The 24,281-nt window shown below is 42.7% G+C and overlaps 1 protein-coding gene and 1 long non-coding RNA gene across 2 annotated transcripts; one reads left to right on the forward strand and one right to left on the reverse strand.

Annotated features, from left to right (window-relative positions):
- Positions 1-8,415: 8,415 nt before the first annotated feature.
- Positions 8,416-9,644, reverse strand: LOC126625314 (uncharacterized). Its single transcript, XR_007624381.1, has 5 exons — positions 9,539-9,644; positions 9,358-9,455; positions 9,177-9,274; positions 8,996-9,093; positions 8,416-8,820 (listed from the first exon to the last, which is right to left on the reverse strand). It is a non-coding gene; the product is annotated as an uncharacterized LOC126625314 (long non-coding RNA).
- Positions 9,645-19,775: 10,131 nt separating this feature from the next.
- LOC126625285 (uncharacterized) lies at positions 19,776-23,455 on the forward strand. The gene is made up of 4 exons (XM_050294377.1): positions 19,776-21,020; positions 21,229-21,639; positions 21,745-21,792; positions 21,928-23,455. Exons 1-4 carry the CDS (start codon positions 19,898-19,900, stop codon positions 23,385-23,387), a joined length of 3,042 nt encoding a protein of 1,013 aa, XP_050150334.1. The 5' UTR covers positions 19,776-19,897; the 3' UTR covers positions 23,388-23,455.
- Positions 23,456-24,281: the final 826 nt, after the last annotated feature.

The following is a 24,281-nucleotide window of genomic DNA, read 5'->3' on the forward strand; positions in this document are numbered from 1 at the left end:
CATGCAGCGATCTTCTGGTAATGCCCACATTAAATTATAGCCTTAAACGAAGATCCAACCATATTATTTGATAACAATTTCCTTAATTTCTTTGTACATGTATGCGAATGAAAATAGAGTTTGATGCAATTTGAGTCTATATCATATAGAAAAATTGGCACTTTTTTCTTCGCTTTTGGTTATACAAAAATTACAATTCAGATGTCTTCTTAGTTACTTCTTGGTAGAACCGAACAACCTATGTCTTACCAATGAAATCAATATGATCGGAAAAAATCCGAAATAAATATGGATTTATAGATCAAATTTCTAACCAATCGGCAAACAAAGTAATGCTTGTATTCGAAAGTGTGCTTGATTGCCAAATCCATGGTGGTGGTCATGTCAGAATGTGATATTGATCATTTGAGGGCATCATCTGAACACACTTTCACTTCAAATGGCATTAAGAAGTTGTGCTCCACCCTCGGACGCACTTGCGTCTCTGCATAATCCCACAAGTACTCAATACTAAACTTACAATCTTAATTATGTATGCCTCTTATATTAATCACCATAAAAAAAAGGTAAGGAAAGCATTCTGAGGTGAAAAGTTAAAAGACAGATGTTGGACCCTCTTTGAAGAGAAAAATTTACTTACAACAAAGATAATATTTTGATTGTATCTTAAACTAGTTACACATTATAATGTGTTTTAAATTTTTTGCATAATAGCATTTGATTGTGTTTAAATATCTTTGCGACTGCATTGTAATCCAAAAGTGCAACTTTTACCATATTATATATGTTTGTACCATACTTGACCAATCCCGAAACTACCGAGCACCGGCCAACGCTATACTGTCAATGACCCAGAAGAGTTCCCCTCCGACCAGGAGGCCAATCACTACTCGACACGTGTCAAGATTAGAAGCCAATCAGAGCGCAGCATGTGTCGACATCAAGAACCAATCATAACATGACACATGTCAATGTGACAAAGCTACAAGTTTTTCTATAAATAGGGGTCATTCCCCCACAATATTGCCTAATGCCATTTTGTGTGAAATCATTCACAAGAACTCACTAAATTGAGAGCTTGATCCTTTCTACTTGTGTAAGCCCTTCACTACTAATAAGAACTCCTCTACTCCGTGGACGTAGCCAATCTGGGTGAACCACGTACATCCTGTGTTTGCTTCTCTGTCTCTATTCATTTACGTACTTATCCTCACTAGTGACCGAAGCAACCAAGCGAAGGTCATAAAACCTGACACTTTCTGTTGTACCAAAGTCTTCGCTGATTTTGTGCATCAACATTTGGCGCCGTCTGTGGGAAACGACACTTATTCCTACTCTCTTCAGCTGTGTCAAGCTGGTTTCTATCATTCGTACACTTTCTTTTGATCAGGCATCCCTCTCCAGCATGGGAAGCGAAGGAAGCCACAGCACACAGAATGACACCCCCCTTGCACATAGTGCGAAACAACGAAAGAAGGAAGGAAAACGAGTTCTTCTTCAAGCTAAAGTCGATGAGTTGGAAGCTCAGAACAACAAGATAGCAATGAGGAATGAGGTCCTCCAGGAGCAATATGAGAAGCTCTTCGAGACACTTCACGAAGCTAGGCAAGCTCAGACACGCGAGCTTGTTGCCCCCGTGGAAGTCAACCATCAACTGGGTGCCCTCCAACATGGAGGGTCACATGCATTCGACATAGATATCCCTGATAGGGAACAAATTACCCCTCGATTTGATAATCAACATGAGGCTTCTCTTAACCCAGTTGCTTCGACCCGAACCATGAGAAGCGGAGGGAGACACCTCTTTGCTGAAGGGGCAGAAGGATCGAAAGCCGTCTTTCGCGATTGTCGGGATTTCCTGAAGCAACGTCGAGAGAATTCCATCCATATAAGCTCAAAGATCAATGACCCAAGGATTTCTGAGAGACTCGGTCCCCTGCCACGGCCTGAGCCGGCCACCAACTTGGGGAAGGTGCAACAAGTCCTAGAGAGACATGAGGGTACAGGGGACTCAGAGGTGTTCCGACAGACATACCCTGGAAGCCAGTACAGCGAGTCCAGGGAAAAATCACATGCCCTTGATCAAACCTTCCTAATTCCAAGAGGAGATGGAGATTTACGAAAGAAAGCTTCAGTGGCACATAACTCCGCTCAGGACCCCCTTGTCCTACAACTTCTTGAGGAAGTAAACAAGTTGAAGGCTGAACGTCAGGCTGAAATACCTGACTGGAACCAACCCAGGCCTGGCCCTCTTACAAGGAGGATCATCAACACCCCCCTTCAAGCAAAGACAAAGCAGAAGCTTGGCTTGCAACTTTATACTGGAAAAGAGGACCCGATTGAGCACCTTAACCTCTTTGAGTCCACCATGGCATACCGGATGCACACCGACGAAGAGCGATGTCTTCTCTTCCCCTCCACCCTCTCTGGCGGAGCTCTAAATTGGTATTGTCGTCTTACACCTGAGACGGTAGACTCATTTGAGGAATTGAGGAAACTATTTGTTTCCCAACACATTTTCCAAACCGATCGCTTGCACTCTGCAGATGACCTGTACACTATCCGCCAGAAGCCAGATGAGTCATTACGTATGTATGCTGGCCGCTTCAGCCATGAATACTCCCGGTGTGCCGAGGCAGACGACAAGACTGCCCTCAAAGCCTTCACGGCAGGCCTACGTGATTGTTTCTTTAAATACATGATCAATGCCAATACTTGGAAGACTTACTCTGAGGTGATGGTGCAGGCTTATAACCATGCCTCCGCCGAGGCAAAGACATATCAGGAGAAACCCCCTACAACCATCCTTTATCAACAAGTGGGAGGTGGAAGCCAGACTCACCTAAATGAGAAGACCTCGACTTTCCAAACAGCAGTGGCACCTCCCCATGCCTTGCATAATGCTTCGCCGAATCAACAGACATATCAATTTCAAGGCAAGAGGAAGGATTTCCATCCTCACCACTCTCATTTCAGTAAAAAGAGTAAGGGACACTATCCCGATAACCAAGGGTATCGCCACAATAACGCTCGCCTCCAGGCAGTCAATGCAGTGGGTCAAACCCGCGTCAAGATACCCCCTACCCCAAGGTATGAGACATACACGCCCTTGAATGCCACATGCGCGGCCATTTACCCCAGCATAGCTCACCTGATACCAAAGCCAAAGCCGAGGCACCCAGATTACACGCCCCCGAATAACGCGGGCATGTTTTGTTGCTACCATGAGCATAACGGCCATGATAGCGAGAAATGTATCATCCTCCGTGATCGTATTGAAGCTTTGGCACGAGAAGGAAAAATTGATCAATTCCTCCTTCACCCTCAAAGGGATAACCGTAACCAACGCCAGGTGAATGTCATATATTCCATAAGCGGCGGCACACCCATATCTGAATCTTCCAATAGGGCCATGAAAAACAGTGAACGAATTCTGAGGCCTGGTCACCAAGTGTTTCACGTGGAAGACATCAGGGGAGGGAAGTATCAAAAGCCTAACTGGGATCCGATATGTTTCTACCCTGAGGAAGAAAGAGGCATCATCTACCCTCATAACGACCCATTGATCGTGGAAGCTCACATAGCCAACTTTGATGTTCGACGAATCCTCGTAGACACAGGGGCTTCGGTCAATATCATGTTTGCCGAAGCTTTCAGGGCACTCAGTGTAGCTGAACACTTGCTCGATCGCTCGATTTCTCCTCTGATAAGCTTCTCCGGTGATATCGTGCAACCCTTAGGGAGCATACATTTACCCTTTACTATTGGTACAGGCCCTTACACGGCTACCATTACCACTAACTTCCTAGTGGTTGACTGCCCAACGGCATACAATGTCATCTTTGGGCGCACAGGCATCAATGATCTCAAGGCTATGGTATCCACGCATATGCTGTTGATGAAATTTCCAACCCCCCATGGCAACGGCTACATCAGAGGAGATCAGCTTAGTGCACGATCATGTTACAACACTTCAGTTAAGCAACAACACTTGCCCGGACCCAAGGAAACCCTGTCTGTACATGACCAAGTCACAAAGACCAGCCTAGATGAAGCGAACTTGGATCTTCCTGATAGCAACAATCAACCCGATGATCCTCGAGATGACTCTTTCACCCAGCAAGCCCAACCTGCTGAAGAGTTGGAGAAGGTACCTATCTCAAGAGATTATCCAGATCGCATGGTGAAGATTGGCACCACATTGTCACCACCCCTTCGGTTAGCATTGATATCTTTTTTGAAAGAGAACACTGAAGTCTTCGCCTGGTCATACGAGGACATGCCAGGCATCTCTCCCGATGTCATCTGTCATCGTTTGAGTATTGACCCCAAGATCAAGCCGGTGAGACAGAAGCGAAGATCTTATGACGCTGAACGATACGAGGCAATGAAAGCAGAAGTTGAAAAACTCAAAGGCATAGGCTTTGTCCGCGAAGTCAATTACCCGACATGGGTAGCAAATGTGGTCCTTGTTAAGAAAAATCCGACCAAAGAAAGTCTTTTGCTTCAAAAGGTCTTGTGGAGAATGTGTGTTGACTACACCGACCTAAACAAAGGGTGTCCGAAAGATAGCTTCCCTCTTCCTCTTATTGACAGACTTATAGACTCTACTGCCGGGTGTGAACTCCTGAGCTTCATGGATGCTTACTCAGGATACAACCAAATCCTCATGAACCCTTCGGATCAAGAACACACAGCCTTCACTACCGACAGAGGACTATACTGCTACAAAGTCATGCCTTTCGGCCTAAAGAATGCAGGAGCGACTTATCAGAGACTAGTCAACTCAATGTTCGCCGAGCAGATTGGGAAGAGCATGGAAGTTTACGTTGATGATATGTTAGTCAAGAGCAAACATGCTGACCAACACATCACCAACCTATATGAAACTTTCACTATTTTGAAGAGGTATCGAATGAGGTTAAACCCCAACAAATGTGCCTTCGGCGTAGGCTCTGGCAAATTCTTAGGTTTCATGATTAGCCAACGAGGCATTGAAGCTAATCCCGAGAAGATCAAAGCAATCCTCGACATGAAAGAGCCAATAACTTCAAAAGACATCCAAAGCCTTACTGGCAAGGTGGCAGCCTTAACCAGATTCATCTCTAAGGCCACAGACAGATGTGCTCCTTTCTTCAAAGCACTCAAGGGAAATAAGAAGTACATTACATGGACGGAGGAATGTGCCAAGGCATTCAAAAACCTCAAGGAGTACATGAGTAAAGCCCCTCTACTCTCCAAGCCCGAGGTAGGAGACATTCTCATTATCTACCTATCGGTATCAGCTTCAGCCGTAAGTTCCGTTCTCATTCGAAAGGATGGGAATATTGAGCGACCTGTCTACTACGCTAGCAAAGCCTTACAAGATACGGAGACACGGTACTCTAACATTGAGAAATTGGCTCTGGCATTGGTCATGTCTGCTCGAAAACTCCGCCCTTACTTCCAAGCGCACTCCATCATCGTGCTTACCAATTATCCTCTTCGACAGATACTCCAAAGTCCTGACACTTCAGGGCGAATGATCAAATGGGCAATAGCGTTGGGTGAGTTTGACATCTCCTACCAACCAAAGCCAGCTGAGAAGGGCCAAGCAGTAGCAGATTTCATCGCCGACTTCACATATCCTGTTGACATTGCTTCTACACCTGAAGCAGTAGCTTCATTACCATCGGAAGCTCAGAAAGTAGAATCAACGACCTCAGCATGGAGTCTGTATGTTGATGGCTCATCCAACCAACAGGGCTGTGGAGCGGGACTAGTCTTGACTACGCCCGACAAAGTAGCAATGGAGTATGCTCTTCGTTTCAAATTCAAGGCATCAAACAATGAGGCCGAGTATGAAGCCCTTCTAGCAGGATTACGTTTGGCCAAACACCTCGGGGTTAAACAAATTGATATTTTCAGTGACTCCCAATTAGTGGTCAACCAGGTTACCAACAACTTTGATGCTAAGGACAGCTCCATGGCAGCATATCTTGCGCAAACACAACTTTTGCTCAAGCACTTCCACTACCAGATCACCCAAGTTCCTCGAGCGGCAAACAGTCATGCAGACGCCCTGGCTCGCCTCGCCTCAGCTGTGGAAGACAAGATTGGAAGAAAAATTCATGTCGAACTGTTGGCAACACCAAGCACCATGGCCGCAGAAGTATGCAACTTACAACAGGGGGATAGTTGGATCACCCCGATCTATAATTTCCTTGCTCATGGCACCCTCCCAAATGATAAAGTCCAGGCTAAGCAAATTCGATACAAGTCTACCCGCTACCTGATCATCAATGATCAACTCTATAAGCGAGGTTTTAGCCTGCCATACTTAAGGTGTCTTACGCCTGCCGAGGCGGAAATCGTCCTTCGGGAAATACATGAGGGAGTCTGTGGAGATCATGCTGGATCTCGGTCCCTAGCACACAAGACTTTTCGCCAAGGATATTACTGGCCAACACTCCACCAGGATGCCATCAAAGTATCCCGCTCATGTGATAAATGTCAACGATATGCGACTATTCCTCATTCCCCTCCAGAGCCTCTTACTCCTATGATCAGCCCTTGGCCCTTCGCCCAGTGGGGACTTGATTTGATCGGCCCAATGCCGGCAGGGAAGGGCAAAGTCTGTTACGCAGTCGTTGCAGTGGACTACTTCACAAAGTGGGCCGAAGTAGAACCATTGGCAACCATTACTGAGGCAAAGATAGAAGACTTCGTGTGGAAGAACATCCTTTGTAGATTCGGCATTCCCAATGCGATAGTCACTGACAATGGGCGACAGTTTGACAACAAGAAGTTCAGGTTGTTCTGCTCTAAGTTCAACATCAACTTATGCTTTGCTTCTCCAGCTCATCCCCAGTCTAATGGACAAGTTGAGGCCATCAACAAAATAATCAAGCGCACTTTGAAAACCAGCTTGGACAAAGCTAAAGGCTGTTGGCCAGAATTTGTACCCCAAGTTCTTTGGTCATATCGCACTTCATATCGGACTTCAACAGGAGAAACTCCATTCTCACTTGCCTTTGGCACAGAGGCGGTTGTCCCTGTTGAGCTCGAGCAAGCAACATTCCGAGTCCAGAACTACATTCAAAGTGAAAATGACAAACAACTCACCCTCAACTTGGATTTAGTCGAGGAACACAGAAACCAAGCTCACTTGAGGAATGTCGCCTACAAGCAGCGCATCTCCAACTATTATGACTCTAGGGTCAAGCCTCGTTCTTTCAAAATAGGAGACTGGGTCTTAAAGAAAAGATTACTCTGCGACAGAGTCCCGAGTGAAGGCACACTTAGTCCAAACTGGGATGGACCGTATGAAGTCATTGGCATCAGTCGCCCTGGCTCTTACACACTTAGAAGCTCCGATGGCAAGACCCTTGGCCATCCATGGAACGCTGATCACTTGAAGTACTACTACAAATAGACTCACGATGTACAAGTGTTGAGCTATAGCCGTTTGGCATCCTATGTAATGAAGGCCATTTGGCAATGAATTCAATAAAGAGGTAATTTAGCCAACTCAGCCCTCACTCTTTTACATTCATAGCAAGCGATGCTGGAACCCTTCTCAATCAGAAAGCAATCCGTCTTCCACAGTCACTACAAAACAAGCAAATGAAGACCGTGTCAAGCGCCAAAAAAAAAAAAAAAAAAAAAAAAAAAAAAAAAAACAGCTTCATCCAAAAAGCTTCACCCGAAAAGCTTCACCTCCAAAGCTTCACCCACAAAGCTTCACCTAAAAAGCTTCACCCAAAAAGCTTCACCCGAAAAGCTTCACCTCCAAAGCTTCACCCGCAAAGCTTCACCTAAAGAGCTTCACCCAAAAAGCTTCACCCGAAAAGCTTCACCTCCAAAGCTTCACCTGCAAAGCTTCACCTAAAAAGCTTCACCTAAAAAGCTTCACCCACAAAGCTTCACCTAAAAAGCTTCACCCGAAAAGCTTCACCTCCAAAGCTTCACCCGCAAAGCTTCACCTAAAGAGCTTCACCCAAAAAGCTTCACCCGAAAAGCTTCACCTCCAAAGCTTCACCTGCAAAGCTTCACCTAAAAAGCTTCACCTAAAAAGCTTCACCCACAAAGCTTCACCTAAAAAGCTTCACCCGTAAAGCTTCACTTAAAAAAGCTTCACCTACAAAGCTTCACCTAAAAAATCTTCACCTAGAAAGCTCCCTCTACATACTTTCACCATCAAAGCTTCACCATCAAAGCTTCACCTAGAAAGCTTTCATCTACAAAGCTTCATCTACAAAGCTTCACCATCAAAGCTTCACCTAGAAAGCTTCAACACCAAAGCTTCACCTACAAAGCTTCACCACAAAACCTTGCTCCAAATAAACAAATTTTGTTCACAAAACCCAAGATGCCCTTGAACTTGTACAAAAACACTTGGGTAAACATAAACATTTTTTGTTTTACACCCACAAGGGCCCAAAATTTTCCTTCTTATTTATTCACTTATATATGTTCCCAAACATATTATAATAGATCCAACAACAAGCCAAAGTCCCAAGTTTCATAATGGACAAAAGTACAAGCAATTCATCAATAATGAAGGTGCTACAAAAATTGGAATCTGCCCCAAAATAGAAATCCAACCCAAGAGACTTTTTCTCTCTCTCCCTCTTCCGCCTCCTTTCATCTATCAAATTTCTGCAACCTCTGCTCTTCTCCAATGGAGCTGAATTTTGGACACCCTATAGTTCTTGAGCATATGAACAACTTTCAAGAAGGAACCATTTCTGTTTGAGCGACGGAAATTAAAGTGTTGAAGCTCCAAACATGACAGTCGGATTCTTGCAGATTTCGAAGCTGCTGTGATGTTTCGAAGATCTGGAAATATTTAACCATTAGTTCATTCTGCATTTTTGATATGTTATGAAAGAGACGATGAGGAACAACTTCAATGAAGAAAGCATACCGATCTGAACAAGAGAAAATGGAGTTTCGAAGCTCACAACAAATCTGACGGGTTGACAGAAAAATAATAACCAGTCATTCATCATACCTGAGTTTCTTGAGTTATACAGCTCCGAGGGATCTCAAATTTGGATATGTTGTAGTTCACAAGCTGAGGAACAACTTCAATGAAGAAAGCATACCGATCTGAACAAGAGAAAATGGAGTTTCGAAGCTCACAACAAATCTGACGGGTTGACAGAAAAATAATAACCAGTCATTCATCATACCTGAGTTTCTTGAGTTATACAGCTCCGAGGGATCTCAAATTTGGATATGTTGTAGTTCACAAGCTGAGGAACAACTTCAATGAAGAAAGCATACCGATCTGAACAAGAGAAAATGGAGTTTCGAAGCTCACAACAAATCTGACGGGTTGACAGAAAAATAATAACCAGTCATTCATCATACCTGAGTTTCTTGAGTTATACAGCTCCGAGGGATCTCAAATTTGGATATGTTGTAGTTCACAAGCTGAGGAACAACTTCAATGAAGAAAGCATGCTGATCTGAGCAAGAGAAAATAGAGTTTCAAAGCTCACAACAAATCTGACGGGTTGACAGACAAATGATAAACAGTCACTCATCATACCTGGATTTCTGGAGTTGTACTGCTCCGATGGCTCTCCAATTTGGATATGTTGTAGTTAAGGAATTAACGAACAACTTTCATGAAGACAACTTTGTGATTCGACCTACAGATGATGGTGTTATGTTGAAAAACAATTCCGGTTGTTAGGGGAAATGAAAAACAATTCCACCAAAGAAACATCATTATGATGTTTCATCATTATGGTGTTTTCATCATTATGATGCTTTCATCATTGTGATGCTTCCATCATTGTGATGCTTCCATTATGATGTTAATGCACCAACGGTTACACCTTCTGCAATTCCACTTATTCGGGCCTAGCAACCTTCATCAACAAAATCTATGAAGAAAAAGTCCGGGGCTACCACTTAGAAAACAAAAGAATGAAGTTTTGGTACTTACGACATGGACTATTAGCAAGACACCTCATTCGTCAACTCCCTCGACTAGAGACTTGGGGGACTCCCACCATATGCTACTACGCCTTGGTACTCAAAAGTTCGTGACTACTCAGTGACTTGGATTTTTCAAGTCTCCAACCGAGAAGTTTTCCTCACTCGGGAAATTAAGGGAACACTACCTCAAACTACATGCTTCACTCACAAAGCTTCAACAATACAGGTTTCAACAAAAGCAAAAATTCAAAGAACTTTATGAAGAAGGCTTTGGTGTATTTAACACAATATGTTGAAATGAAGCAAAGCTTATTTATTAATATTTTCGATAAGCCACAAATATGTACATATACATGAGTCAAAATAAACAAACAAGAGGGAGCCTTCACAAAGGTTGCTTAGGGGAAGTCTCAGCAATCGGTAGAGCCCCAGAAAGAGAAAGCACCGGAGGGTGGTTATCCGGAGCCTCAGTACTTGACAAAACCCCAGAAGGAGGAGGCATTGGAGGTTCATCATTTGAAGCTTCATTACCAGGTACAGCCCCAGAGGACGAAGGCAATAAATGCCTTTGGAACAAACCCACAAACCGATGATGATCAAGTAAAACCTTACCATCAGATTCCTTCATCTGGTCAAGCTTCCTCTTCATGTTTGTAGCATAGTCATGGGCGAGCCGGTGCAACTACTTATTCTCATGCTTGAGCCCTCTAATCTCCTGTTTGAGACTCATCACTTCAGCAGCCAATGATTCAACTTGGCGGGTTCTAGCAAATAGGCGTTGGGCCATATTAGACACAGAACCTGCACACTGAACACTAAGAGCCAAAGAGTCCTTAACAGCCAACTCATCAGACCGTTTGGAAAGTAGTCTGTTATCTTTGGGAGTGAGAAGGTTCCTGGCCACCACTGCAGCGGTCATATCATTCTTCATCACAGAATCCCCAACGGTAAGAGGACCAATAGGGGATATGAAGGATGGGCGCCATATGTTGTCTGGAGAAGGCGTGGCTGTCTCTTCTCCAAGGTTCAAGTCAAAACGACGGTCGGAGGGTCCAGACATTTTCAAATGTGTTGAAGAAGGAAGAGGTCAGACAAATCAAGATCTTAGAAGTGCAAGAAATGAGCTTCTACTGGTAGAGATTCAAGTGTGCTGTGGAACTTAATGCCAGCCTCTATAAAAATCTGCACTCGACGGAGCTTCAGAAATCGAAGAGGCGTTTGCTTTCTCAAAAGCTGGGCTGCTCAGAGACCACGAGGGCCGATCTCAGAAATCGAAGAGGCGTTTGCTTTCTCAAAAGCTGGGCTGCTCAGAGACCACGAGGGCCGATCTCAGAAATCGAAGAAGCACCTGCTTTTGCAGCCTCGTCAGCACCTGTCACATGCACAATCAGCTTTGCGGAAATTACGGGCAATCTGTCGAAGATTTCTGGTGAAGTAGAAAGCACGTGAATCTTACTGTTCAATCACCGCTCTCCATATGCACCATCAACTCCTCGGGTACCACATATAACTTTGTCAAAGATCTCTGACAAAGTTTAGGCACGAGAATTTCGAAGTTCCAGCTACCCTACTATTACCCATAAGGGTAAAGGAACAGCACCACTGCTTGACAACTGGAAAGTCCCTATGTGTGTCGACCTCCGTGTTTTGCGGCAAAACAGGTTGGCAAGAACGTCCAACCTTTACTCACATTCGAGAAAAGACTCTCAACATAATTACTTTCTCAAAAACCGGAGTAGCACCACTTTCCGAATCTCGAGAGTCAGATCCTCGACGGGATTGCTTGTTCGAAAACCGAAGAGGCACAACTCTCAGAACTTCGAGAGCCAGATTTCCTTAGATAAAGCTTGTCTGTAATCTCCACACGTAATATCAGCTTTCCAGATACCACATACCACTTTTTCAAAGTGCTCTGACAAAATTAAAACACGTGAAGCTGGCAGCTCCCACTACATTGATGTGACCAAGAAGGGTAAAGGAATAGCATTACTACTTGTTATTGGGAAATCCCTATATACATTGACCTCCCTCCTCAACGGACAGGCAAACCTGCAAAAATGCTCAACCCTTTCTCGCATTCGAAAAGGCACCCTCAACATAACCTCTCGAAATACTCAGCTTTATTTCCCCCTGATAATACCTCAGCAAATAAGCCACACCAAGAACAAGAGTATCTCATATCATCAGGGTCGAAAGCAAGAGTATCCCATATCATGCTTTCTCCCTGTCTTTGTCTTTGTCCTTGTCCACACCTGCAGGACAAGGAGAAAGAGAGCAGTCAGTCGGAACCTGAAATCAAACCTCCAATTTGGAACTGACTGCCTGGAGCCTTTGCCTGGTTGCTTACTTAGCATTGCTCTCGAGTACTCATCCTCAACTGCTGTCAAGGTCACGAATTCCACCGGCAAATACCTCATGACAGTTGATCAGATATTGGCTCTTTACACTGAAGCTGCCAAGCGTGGATGAGTCACTATGAAGGAATGTTCTGAAGGACCATTTAAATGCAAAGGTTGCACACCACTTCTGCCATGCAAAAGATTGAAGCAGAAGGTTCAACGGTGAGCTGAAACAGATCACTACAGCACGACACATTTCCATACCACATTCATTATTCCGTCAACAGCAAAAGTATCCCATATCATCAAGGTCGAACGTACTCTAGATTTAATGGACTTGTTTTGACCCTCAAATTTTTGAGTCGGCCTTATACTCTGAAGGGCACCAGAAAACCCTCCAGCACAGTTCAAGAATAAGCCTGTGGAAAGTTACTTCTTCAAAAGCAAAAGTATCTCATATCATCTCTTATCCATTTGCTTCTCCTTATCCTGGCAGTTGAATGAGAGACAAGGAGAAGGAGAACAATCAACCGGAAGCCGAAGTCAAACCTCTGATCCTGGGTTGCTTACTTGGAAGTTTGACTGCTTACCTTGTCTGTCACCTCTTTCGGCAGATCTCCTAGCTCGGCGACTTGGGGGACTCCTACTATAGGGTTTGTATCACACTTGACTAAGCCCGAAACTACAACTAAGCTTCAAGTGAAATTGATACATTACCTTGTGCGTCAACATCAGCTAAATACACCATTCCCAGATGGAGGAAAGGTACTTCCAGAGAAGGGCAGATGAAGATCAGACCACACTTCGGTACTTAGAAGTTTCGTGATTACTCAAGGGATTGGATCTTGCAAGTCCCCAACCGAGGAGTTTCCCTCACTCGGGAACTTAGGGGAGCACTGTTTGTACCATACTTGACCAATCCCGAAACTACCGAGCACCGGCCAACGCTATACTGTCAATGACCCAGAAGAGTTCCCCTCCGACCAGGAGGCCAATCACTACTCGACACGTGTCAAGATTAGAAGCCAATCAGAGCGCAGCATGTGTCGACATCAAGAACCAATCATAACATGACACATGTCAATGTGACAAAGCTACAAGTTTTTCTATAAATAGGGGTCATTCCCCCACAATATTGCCTAATGCCATTTTGTGTGAAATCATTCACAAGAACTCACTAAATTGAGAGCTTGATCCTTTCTACTTGTGTAAGCCCTTCACTACTAATAAGAACTCCTCTACTCCGTGGACGTAGCCAATCTGGGTGAACCACGTACATCCTGTGTTTGCTTCTCTGTCTCTATTCATTTACGTACTTATCCTCACTAGTGACCGAAGCAACCAAGCGAAGGTCATAAAACCTGACACTTTCTGTTGTACCAAAGTCTTCGCTGATTTTGTGCATCAACAATATATAACATTTATATGACATCTCTAAGAACGTTAAGACTTACATGTATATTTTACTTTTTCACATGATAACGTGTAATTATGTTTAAAATCCATCACTCTGTTATCTATATTGTATGAAAGTTCTTTTCCTCCTTGAGAAATAACTCAATGTGCATGCAATGCAAGCTAATCTTAAAGAAAGTGGTCATGACTTTTATCAACAAATAAAAGGCATGCACACATTACACAATTTTGATCTAAATTATAAAGAGTTGAGAAAACGTGCAAGCTGCAAAAGCTTTATGCATGCATTATTGCAGTAAATAAACAAGAAAAAAAAAGTAGCATCTATTTCGGTATACGAATTCATAAGAGTTTGAACAAAAAATGAAAAAAAAGTGTTTTCTTCTTTGAGATCTCCATTTATTCGCTAATTTGAGCTGTGTTTCAATCAAAAGGAAACCAAATCATCAAATAGCGCAGAGAATCTGTACTGGAATGCAAGCAAGCTACTCCACAAAGGGGCCCAAAAATTGAATAAATTTGGAGTGAGTGATAGAGTGGAGAAAATAAAAATAAGAGTAAATTACATAGTAGCCCCTCAGGTTTTCGGTCTATTACAACTCCATACAACAACTTTAAAACATTTCACTTTCATACCTCAAGTACTATTTTATTTCAAAATAATATATTCGTTACATTTTTCATCCATTGATCCGTTAAGCGCTGACGTGGTTGCCACATTTGTGCTGATGTGGCTACCACATGGCAAAAAAAATAATCTTTTATACATTAAAAATATTATAATATTAACCCTTAAAAAAATAAAAAAAAAGCTAAAACCCAGCAACCCATTCCCCCGACCCTCCTTTACTCTCCTCACTCTCTCTCTCGAACCCCAAACCCCCTAAAATCCCCAGATCCAAAACCCACACAATGCAGCTCCGTCGGCGCCTTCCTCCTCACATTCACACTCCTCACGACCCTCATCGAAGCGCATAACATCACACGCCACCAATCCCCTTTCACCATGTTATCAGACCTTCTTCGACGACCTCACCCCCATCGAGGACCGATCGGCAATACCCAACACAGATTCCGACCCACCCTTTATCTAATCCGACCCAGCCTATGGAGATCGCCCTAGCCCCGTCGCCGTCCGCTGACCAGGACATCCCAATCGACACCGTCATGACGTCGTCATCTCAGGAGAACGAAGCAAGCGAGGCGGCGGCGACGGCCAATGCAAGGTTAAACTCTCTCTCTCTCTATAATTGGATTTGTTGAATTTTGTGCATTTCGGTCTCGATTGGTAATTGAATTGGTGTTTGCATTCCCTCAAAATTTCATAGAAGAGTTTGGAATTAATTTGATTAGGGTTCTAGGGTTTATTTTACTCGTTTTATTTGTGATATTGGTAAGAGAGGCTCAAAACGAGTTGAGCTTTTTATTCAACTCTGATGGGAAGGAAGAGATGGGTAAAGGATGAAGGGCATGGACGAAAGGGAAGGAAGAGATGGGCAGGGGGTAGAGGGCATGGACGGACGGGAAGGAAGAGATGGGTAGAGGGTGGGATATGGGGTTGCGGGGAATCATTTCTAGGTTTGGGTTTTTCTGTTTTTTTTTATTTTTAATTTTAATAGGGTTAATATTATAATATTTTAATGTATAAAAAAATATTTTTTGCCACGTGACAGCCACATCAGCATAAATGTGGCAGCCACGTCAACGCTTAACGAATCAATGGATGGAAAATGTAACGGATGTATTATTTTGAAATAAAATAGTACGTGAGGTATGAAAGTGAAATGTTTTAAAGTTGTTGTATGAAATTGTAATAGACTTCAAACCTGAAGGGCTATTATGTAATTTACCCTAAAAATAAATAGAAAAAATAAGACATTGTCTAAAAAATAGTCCTGCGAGTCACTCACTGGAGCAGACCCATCTATTCGCCCGGTCCCCATCGTTCTGAGCCAAAAAAATGGCGTCCCTCTCTTCTCACTCTCCACTCACTCTTCATCTGGCGCGGGAAACCGTGGAACTCTCTCTCTCTCTCTCTAAAACATCAAAATACATTAAAGCGCTTTGCAAAAAAGCAGATGTTAAGTTCTTATTAGAGCCGAGCCGCGTTTTCCAGTGGCAGTACAATCATGACCCCCCTTCCCTAATCATGCAAATGTTGTACGTACTCTTTTCGCTCTCTCGATAAACCTTTTCTCTCTCAGACACGCTATACAAAATGTGACAAATCAAAGTTTACCATTTTGTGGGCTGTCTAAATTAAGTGATCAATTAGATTGAAGGGTCTTATTCAATCGCAGTTCCACAACCACGACTTTTCCATATACTGCTTTTCTGATCTTGCTTTTACTGGCCTAGCTCTGTGATACCTAGCTATATCCTCTCTTTTGTGACTTTCCCTGTTGGAGATATGGCTGCAACCTAAGTGCTCAAAAGTCCAAAAAGCATTCAAAACTCCAAAACGCTATATTATAGTGAGGTATCTAGACAATCTCTAATTTTTGGGTAAAATTTAAAATTTAGGTTTTAAACTAACAAATTATTCTTCAATGGTTAGTTGACCTAAAAAAAAAAAGTTCTTCAGTGGTTGGATTTAAATTAAGTTTTGGATTAAAACTTAAAATTTGAACAAATTTAACCTAGAATTTCGACAAAGTTAAAAGGCTGGCACACCTTATAAGCGTGGATGCGCCCAGAAAAGTGAAGGTTGTAGTAAGGCAACGCTCACAACGCGCGAGGGTTGACAGGAAGTGAGGCCCGCCCCTGACGAGAATGTCAGCCACCCAAAACAAGCCTAACGGCGCTTTTTCGATCTGATAGTTTTAAACGGTCCACATTCAAACTTATTTATTTTAAAATTTTAAATACATTAAATCCAACGAATGAGATCGAATATGATCAAATCTAACAGTAAAAAAAAATCCAACGGTCCAAAATTAAATCCAAAGACTAAAACAATTAATTTTTTTTTATACAAATCAAAATTCATCCAAAAACTCTATAAATACATGTTTCATGAGTCGTCTAGTAAGTTTTCAACTTTTATTGGTATCTAAATATTTTTAGGGTAAATTACATAGTAGCTCCTCAGGTTTGAGGTCTATTACAATCGCATACAACAACTTCAAAACATTTCACTTTCATACCTCAACTACTATTTTATTTCAATATAGTACCTCCGTTACATTTTTCATCTATTAATCCTTTAAATGCTAACGTGGCTGCCACATATATGCCACGTGGCTGCCAAATGTCTGCCATGTGGCAAATAAAATAATTTTTTAATTTAAAAAAAAACCTGAATTTTCTCAAAAAAAAAATGAAAAAAAAGAAACCTATAGCCCTCATCCCTCACCCACCCCCCATAAACCTAAAAAAAAAAAATTGAAACAGAAGAAGAAGAAGAAGAAAAGCCCAAAACCTTTCCCTCTGCCCGCCCTGCCGCGACCCGTGACCCACCTCCCTTCCTCCCCCGGGCAACCTTCCGGCGACCACACCCCCCCCCCCCCCGGCACCGCGCTGCCAGAAGAAGAAGAAGAAAAAGAAAAGCCCAGAACCCTTCCCTCCCCCCTACCCTGCCGCGACCTGCGACCCACCTCCTTTCCTTCCCTGGGCTACCTTCCGGCGACCACACCCCCCACCGCACCGCCAGATCCCTTCCTCCCCCCGGCTACCTTCCGACGACCACCCCCCCACACCAAGATCTCGTGATTTTCAATGTGGATGAGTTTTGAAAATACTTTGAGTTTGAGATGATTTTTGGACTAGTTTTATGGTAAATCCACTTAATCTCAGGTGCAATTTTTGGGGGTGGGTGTGGGGGATTTTTGGGTGCGTTTGGTACGTGGGATGGGACGGAACAGAGTGGGACGGACGAGTTCTTTCCCACGTTTGGTGCGCTAAAATTATGTGGAACACGTGTCCCACGAAACGAAAATGGGTTAAATTTTGGTTCTCCCCCCCTGGAACGGTTTTTTTCCATCCCGTGGAACACAAAAATGATAAATTTTAAGACAAAAATACCCCATAGCTTTTTCAATATTTACACCTTCTAAATCATACAACAAACCCTATCCTTCCTCTTCATTTTCTCTGCCGCTGAAGTTTTACCTCTTCCTTTTCTCTACCGCTGAAGTTCTTCATCCCTGCATCTCCCCTTCGCAACCTTCCTCCTCATCCTCTTCCGTGTGCCTCTCCGTGAACTTCAGTTTTGCATCTTCGTTCCAGGTTCGATCTGCATTCAAAGGTATCTCTCTATCTAGATTCATTTTTTTCAGTGTTCAAGTTTCGATTTTTATGTGCTGAAATATACAATTCTGATGTCTTTGGGTTCTGTTGGATTGGATTATGTTTTGGATTTTCCTCTGTTGGATTCAATATAAACTAGAACCTTTGATGAATTTATCGGCGTTAATGTCAACACCAATAATTTTAGATGCTCCTCTGGCTCTTGCTCATTCAGCGACCTGATCCAGATTGTAAGCCGCATTTAGTTGAGTAATTTGGGGATTAAGAAACCCCATTTGAGCATGAAAGGAACAATTATATTAAATATTATAAAGCAAAATCATTCAAATTTAATTTAAGTTCATATTCATGTTAATTTAGTAGAAAATATTGGGTTAAGCATCGACATATTTTGTATAAGTTAATACCTGGTGAATCGTGTATGTTAAAAAATAATTGGTGAACATGTAGCGCTTACAACTAATCTGAGAATTTGACTTCACATTTCCTTCTTTTTAAAGTGAAATCTGAGGACTTTGTTCTCAATTACAGGGTGATTCAGGGCAGGTGATTCTATGCTAGATTCCGGAGGTGAGGTGCCTCGCTAATATGCAATTTTGGACTGTAAATTTGTAGTGAAAAACAACATTTTCATTTACAGTAACTATTATTAAGTAGTAGATAGTGATCTACAAGGATAATATATATATATATATATATAGTTACTGAGACAGAGCTGTAGCTCAAAGGTTTGTCATTAATACTTGTAGCTGATATTGTATTTAAGATAATGAGAAACAACAGACGAAACAAGGGTAAGTTAGTCATTTTAATCTTTTGGTTTCGTTTCGTCATGCTCTTACCAAACGCAGAACGGAACAACTCTCCCGTTCTGTCCTGCGCATACCAAACATAACATGGAACCACTATTCCGTTTCGTCCTGTCCCGTCCCGTCCGTATACCAAACGGTACCTTTGGGAGGGGTGATGGGGGATGGGAGAAAGGGGTGGCTCGGGTGGGACGGATTGGGGCTTTTTTTTTCTTTTTTTTTCTCCCCTCTTCTTCTTCTTCTTCTTGTTGCAAGTTTTTGGGGGAGGTCGCTAGGGGGTGAGGGATATGGGTACCCTTTTTTTTTTTCCCTTCTTCTTCTTCTACTTCGGCTTTTTTTTTGCTCCCCTCTTCTTCTTCTTCTTCTTGCAGGTTTCTGGGGAAGTCACCAAGGGGGGGTGAAGGATATGGGTATCCCTTTTTTCTTTCCCTTCTTCTTCTTCGCTGGGGAGTGGGTGAGGGATAAGGGATATGGGTTTCAATTTTTTTTTTTTTCGAGAAATTCGGGTTTCAAAAAAAAATTATTTTATTTGTCATGTCAGCATTTAACGGATTAATGAATGGAAAATGTAACGGATGTACTATATTGAAATAAAATAGTAGTTGAGGTATGAAAGTGAAATGTTTTAAAGTTGTTGTATGCGATTGTAATAAACCTCAAACTTGAGGGGCTACTATGTAATTTACCCATATTTTAAAGTTAAAATGTTTATAAAAGTAAATTATAATAATGTACATAAATTTTATTTTAAAAGAAAGTTACCAAAACAAAAAACATAGCCTAGATTTATATTTTAATAATATCAGACTAAAATTTTAATTAAAAACTATTAGAGCAGAAAAAACTGTTTTTAAATTAAAACTTTAATTTTCTGGATTAAAAGTTTTAAAAACTCAAGAATTGAGAATGATTTTAACTGTTCGATGTGAGTTGAAAATTTTTTCAAAACATATATCAGGAGAAATTGAGCCACTTATCTTTATACTCCCAATTCTTGTAATCAGATTTCAACTTTAATTACAAACTAAAACAAAGATGAGAGCTTTATATTGGAACAACAGAACCAAACCAGTTCTACTCTTCCGAACTTGTTCTAGTTCTTCTCCAAGGATTCTCTTTACCTAAAGTCCGTTCTTTTTTAGCCCATTTGAAATGGGCGACAAAAAAGGAGAAACAACCAAGAAGAACCCACAACAAACCCAGCAGCAGCAGCAGCAGAAGCAACAGATTTCACCTTCTCCCAATGACCAACAACCGCCGCCAACGGCTGTTAATATCAGTGGAGCAGCAGCTGCAGCTGGTGTCCCCTTCAATATTCCTCCTCCCTTGTTTGTCCCCACCGGTACTCCAACAACCTCATCTTCATCACCCTTTGATCAGCATCAGTTTGAGGCAGCTGTGAATCCAAAGAGGCCAAGATTTACGAGTACAACCGGACAATGGAAACTTCTTCCTTCACCGTCTTCCCAACAGAAACAACCCCAAGTACCAATTCTGCCCTCAGAATCAACCCCATCTCCAAATAAAAAAAAAACTCAATTATCCCAACCCCATGTCTCCACCATCGGAGCAGCTTCCTCCTCCGACACTGCCTCATCGTCGCCGCCGCACTCTCCTCTGCCGTCTCTGTCAGCAACATCAGGGCAGGACACAAACAAGACAGTAGCAGGAGACCCTCAAAACCTGGTCCACCACCCTCACCAGTTCAGAAAAGGAAAGTACGTAAGCCCAGTTTGGAAACCAAACGAGATGCTGTGGCTGGCGAGGGGGTGGAGGATTCAGTATCAAGGTGGGGCAGCTGGCGGGTCTTCGGATCATGGGTCGGGTTCATCTTCCAGAACAGAGCAGTTACAAACAGAGTCGGGCGGCGCCACCACCACTCACAGCAGAGGCAAAACTAGAGGCGACAAGGACATGGAAGTCGCCGACTTCCTTCAGAAGCATGGCGTCAACAGAGACGCGAAAACGGCGGGAACCAAGTGGGATAACATGCTGGGAGAGTTTAGAAAGGTTTATGAGTGGGAGAGAGGTTCAGAGAGAGAACAAGTCGGGAAGAGTTACTTTAGGCTTTCGCCGTATGAGAGAAAGCTACATAGGTTGCCTGCTTCTTTCGATGAGGAAGTTTTCGTGGAGCTTTCGCAGTTCATGGGGTCAAGGACGAGAACTCCTCAGAGCAGATTAGGGTCGATTGGGGACGACACCCGATCGGCCCTTGTTATGACTAGAAGTCTTCCCCAACCGCCTTCGTTCAAAGAAGACGACTTCCCTCTCTCAGGTACATAGAGGAATGCTGAACCGTTACTGGTTTAATATATAATGCCCACAACACAAGCTGTATACCTAAAATAAACAAAATTTTATGATCAATATCTCTGAACAATGTAGGTTACTAGCTAGTTAATATAACAAGTTAATTCAGTTGTGCCATTTATTTATTAAACTTTTAGTTTTGGTTATATCTATATATATGTTATTATATGCAGGTAGGGGAAACCAACTAATGATCATGAGAGGTGAAGGGGAACCGTTTTACCACGGAGGAAGAGGGACTTTTCTAGGGTTTCATCACCATGATCAGTCTTCCATAGACTTTACAACTGGCCTCTCTTCATCTTCTTCCAAGGAGCTTCGTCGAATCGGAAAGATTCGAATGACTTGGGAAGAATCGGTGAGTCTGTGGGCGGAAGAAGGGGAGCACCATAGAGGGAGAGTGAGGCTACAAGGCTTGAGCTTCTTGAACGCCGACGAGCTCACTTTCTTTGATGATTCCATGGTTGCCTGCACCATGGAAGCTTTTGAAGATGGCCCTTTTGGAGGCTTCTCGGTTGACCGATTCGTGTCGGGACAACAAGTCAAAGTCTTAGGCAGAAGAAAGCCTTCCTCCACTAATTCCGGTGAAAACCAGCTTCTCTAAATTAGATATATTGTCCCATGTCACAAAATCTTGGTTTATTTATAATTCCACATCTTACACTACGTGTTTAATCAATGTTAATTAGGGTTCAATGAAAAGGTCCAGCTTTCCTTACCAGAATCCTCATCAAGATGTAAGCCCTGAAACCAATTTGAATTTATTTGGTAATGTTGTGTTAACCTTCTTTCGTACAATTTTATCTTACACATTGATTTGGTTAAAGGTTGTATTATGTTCTATACAATATTTGCGTGTGTATTTTTTGCAGCAATGCCTCCATGGGAATTTCAAGACCCAACGGAGTACTACGTGGGGTGTCTTCGAGTCCCACCGCCATCACTTCCTACCTTACTCGAGCTTCAATGGTACGTACAAGAGCCACCGCCGGAAGAACTCCGTTTCCCACTCCGAAAAGACGTGTATCGCGACTTACCACAAGGGAAAGAGATCTTCTTCACCACCTCAACAGAATTGCTAGACTGTAGAGCCATCACATACGATATTCTAAGCCCCATAGTCCGAACCAATCCAAGTCTAGCTGCTGCTACTGCCACAAGTAGAGACTCCTTCATTCCCATTTGGGACGACTGCATCAACCGAATCGTCTCCAAATTTTGTTCACTTGAAATGGTCTTCATCCGCAAGCCTAACTCCTCATCACCAACTGAACCATTACAAGATCAATGGCCAAACATGACAGGCTTTGTTCGAAATTTTTGTCTATGGAGAGGAGAAGAAGCCCATAATTTAAAAGATGTCCGCGACATTAATCCGTCAAGCTCAATAGTTGAGAAACTTCTGTGGACTTTCATGGATCTTCCTTATATATTAGGGTACTACGCAATCGGTCATGTTGTAACATTTTGTGCATTGAGTCGTGTTCAAGATCGAATAATTCGAACTGATTTGGGCACGGTTGACCTGTCATTGCCCTCGGAGAGACTCAAAGCCCTAGTCCCATGTCACAGAATTGCAAGCCTGTTGCCATTGATAGCCGATCGATGCTTCAACCCCAGTACTAATTGCGATGGTGGCTCTGACAAAATGCTACCTTATAGCGATTTTGAGAGGTTCGACATGGGGAATGGAAATGCAATCGAAATGACGCCAACCACAGTGACTAGATTTTATAGTAACATTCGGAAGGCGACCGCGGTCAAAGAAATCTACGATTTTCTCGGCCAACGAATACCCCATGCAGAGTACATCCACAGATCCTTGGAGAAAAATTTGGCTTTGGTGTTTAAGCCCAGAGGGTGCAAGTTCAAGCCTACAAATTGCAACCAGCTCGTTGAGGCTCTCATGTACGTGACTAAAGCGCTTGTGGCTTTGCACGACTTGTCGTTTATGCATAGGGATATATGTTGGGAGAAAGTGATTAGGAATGAGAGGGACAACGAGTGGTTTGTCTGCGGCTTCGAAGAGGCGGTCGGGGCTCCGCAGATATACCCGCACAAGTTGGTGATGGTGGGAGATGCGGCGGCGCGTGGGAGGCATGCGCCGGAAATGGAGAGAGGGTTGCATGGTGTGAAGGTGGACGTATGGGGAGTAGGGAATCTGGTGAGGAGTTGCGGGTTGACAGGTGTTCCGAAGATGCTGAGGGAGCTCCAAAACCGGTGTTTAGATCAGAACCCGGAGAAGAGGCCAACTGCAGCCGACTGCTACCACCACCTGCTGCAGCTGCAGTCGTCTCTGCAGTCAGCCACAGTTGGTGGAGTTTTGATGTGACTGCGACTCTTTTATCTCTCAAAAATACATTATTAATTAATTAATTAATTGGAGTTTGTTTTTCGTTATGTGTTGTCTTTAGACCATCTCCAATCTGGGTTAAAAATCAAATTATCCCCCAAATTACCCTCCCCAAACACTCTCCAACTCATGCTAAAATTTTAGGCTAAATGCCAAATGCTATTTCTGGGCCAAATACCTCCCAGCTTTTCCCCGAGTTAAATGCGAAATGTTTATCGAAATTTAAATTTTTTTAGATTAAAATGTTCATAAAATTAATTTACAATAATCTACATATTTTTTTAAAAAAAAAATTGATTTAAAAAAAATTTAGGCTAATTTCATTCTTTAATAATTCCGGACTAAAATTTTAGGGTAGAAGGATTGGAGCAGAAAAGATGTTTCTGGCCTAAAAGCTAAATTTTTCGGGCTAAAAAATTTGGCTTTTAGCCCAAAGGTTGGAGATGGTCTTATGAAGGAACACGTTTGGTCGGATGATTAGAGAAATTTTTAATTGTGACAGAAATAGAAGTGGTATATTACGTGTTTTTATTAAGCGATGAAATTTTTTATTCTTTAAGTTATTAATCTTTTAACACAAATTTTATTATTTGTATAATAACATATGATGTATTATGTTGTGCCGATCATCTTGAAAAATCTTTCGAATGATTGGTTATTATATTGATACCTTAAAAAAGAAGAGAGGGGCTTGGTTTCTAGGTTTGTGTGGGAGATGAAATGGCGGCGGTTGCAGAAGCTGCCACTGGCGGGTGCCTGCTTCGACGGTTAGTTCCATCAAATCAAAGGGTCAGAAATGCAGTTTGCGGAAGACGTACTGAAAACTGAAAGCTGATGCCTGATGGGTATCCTTCACAAGTTCACATATTTTCA

Source organism: Malus sylvestris, chromosome 1 (genome assembly GCF_916048215.2).
Source record: "Malus sylvestris chromosome 1, drMalSylv7.2, whole genome shotgun sequence".
Lineage (NCBI taxonomy): Eukaryota > Viridiplantae > Streptophyta > Magnoliopsida > Rosales > Rosaceae > Malus > Malus sylvestris.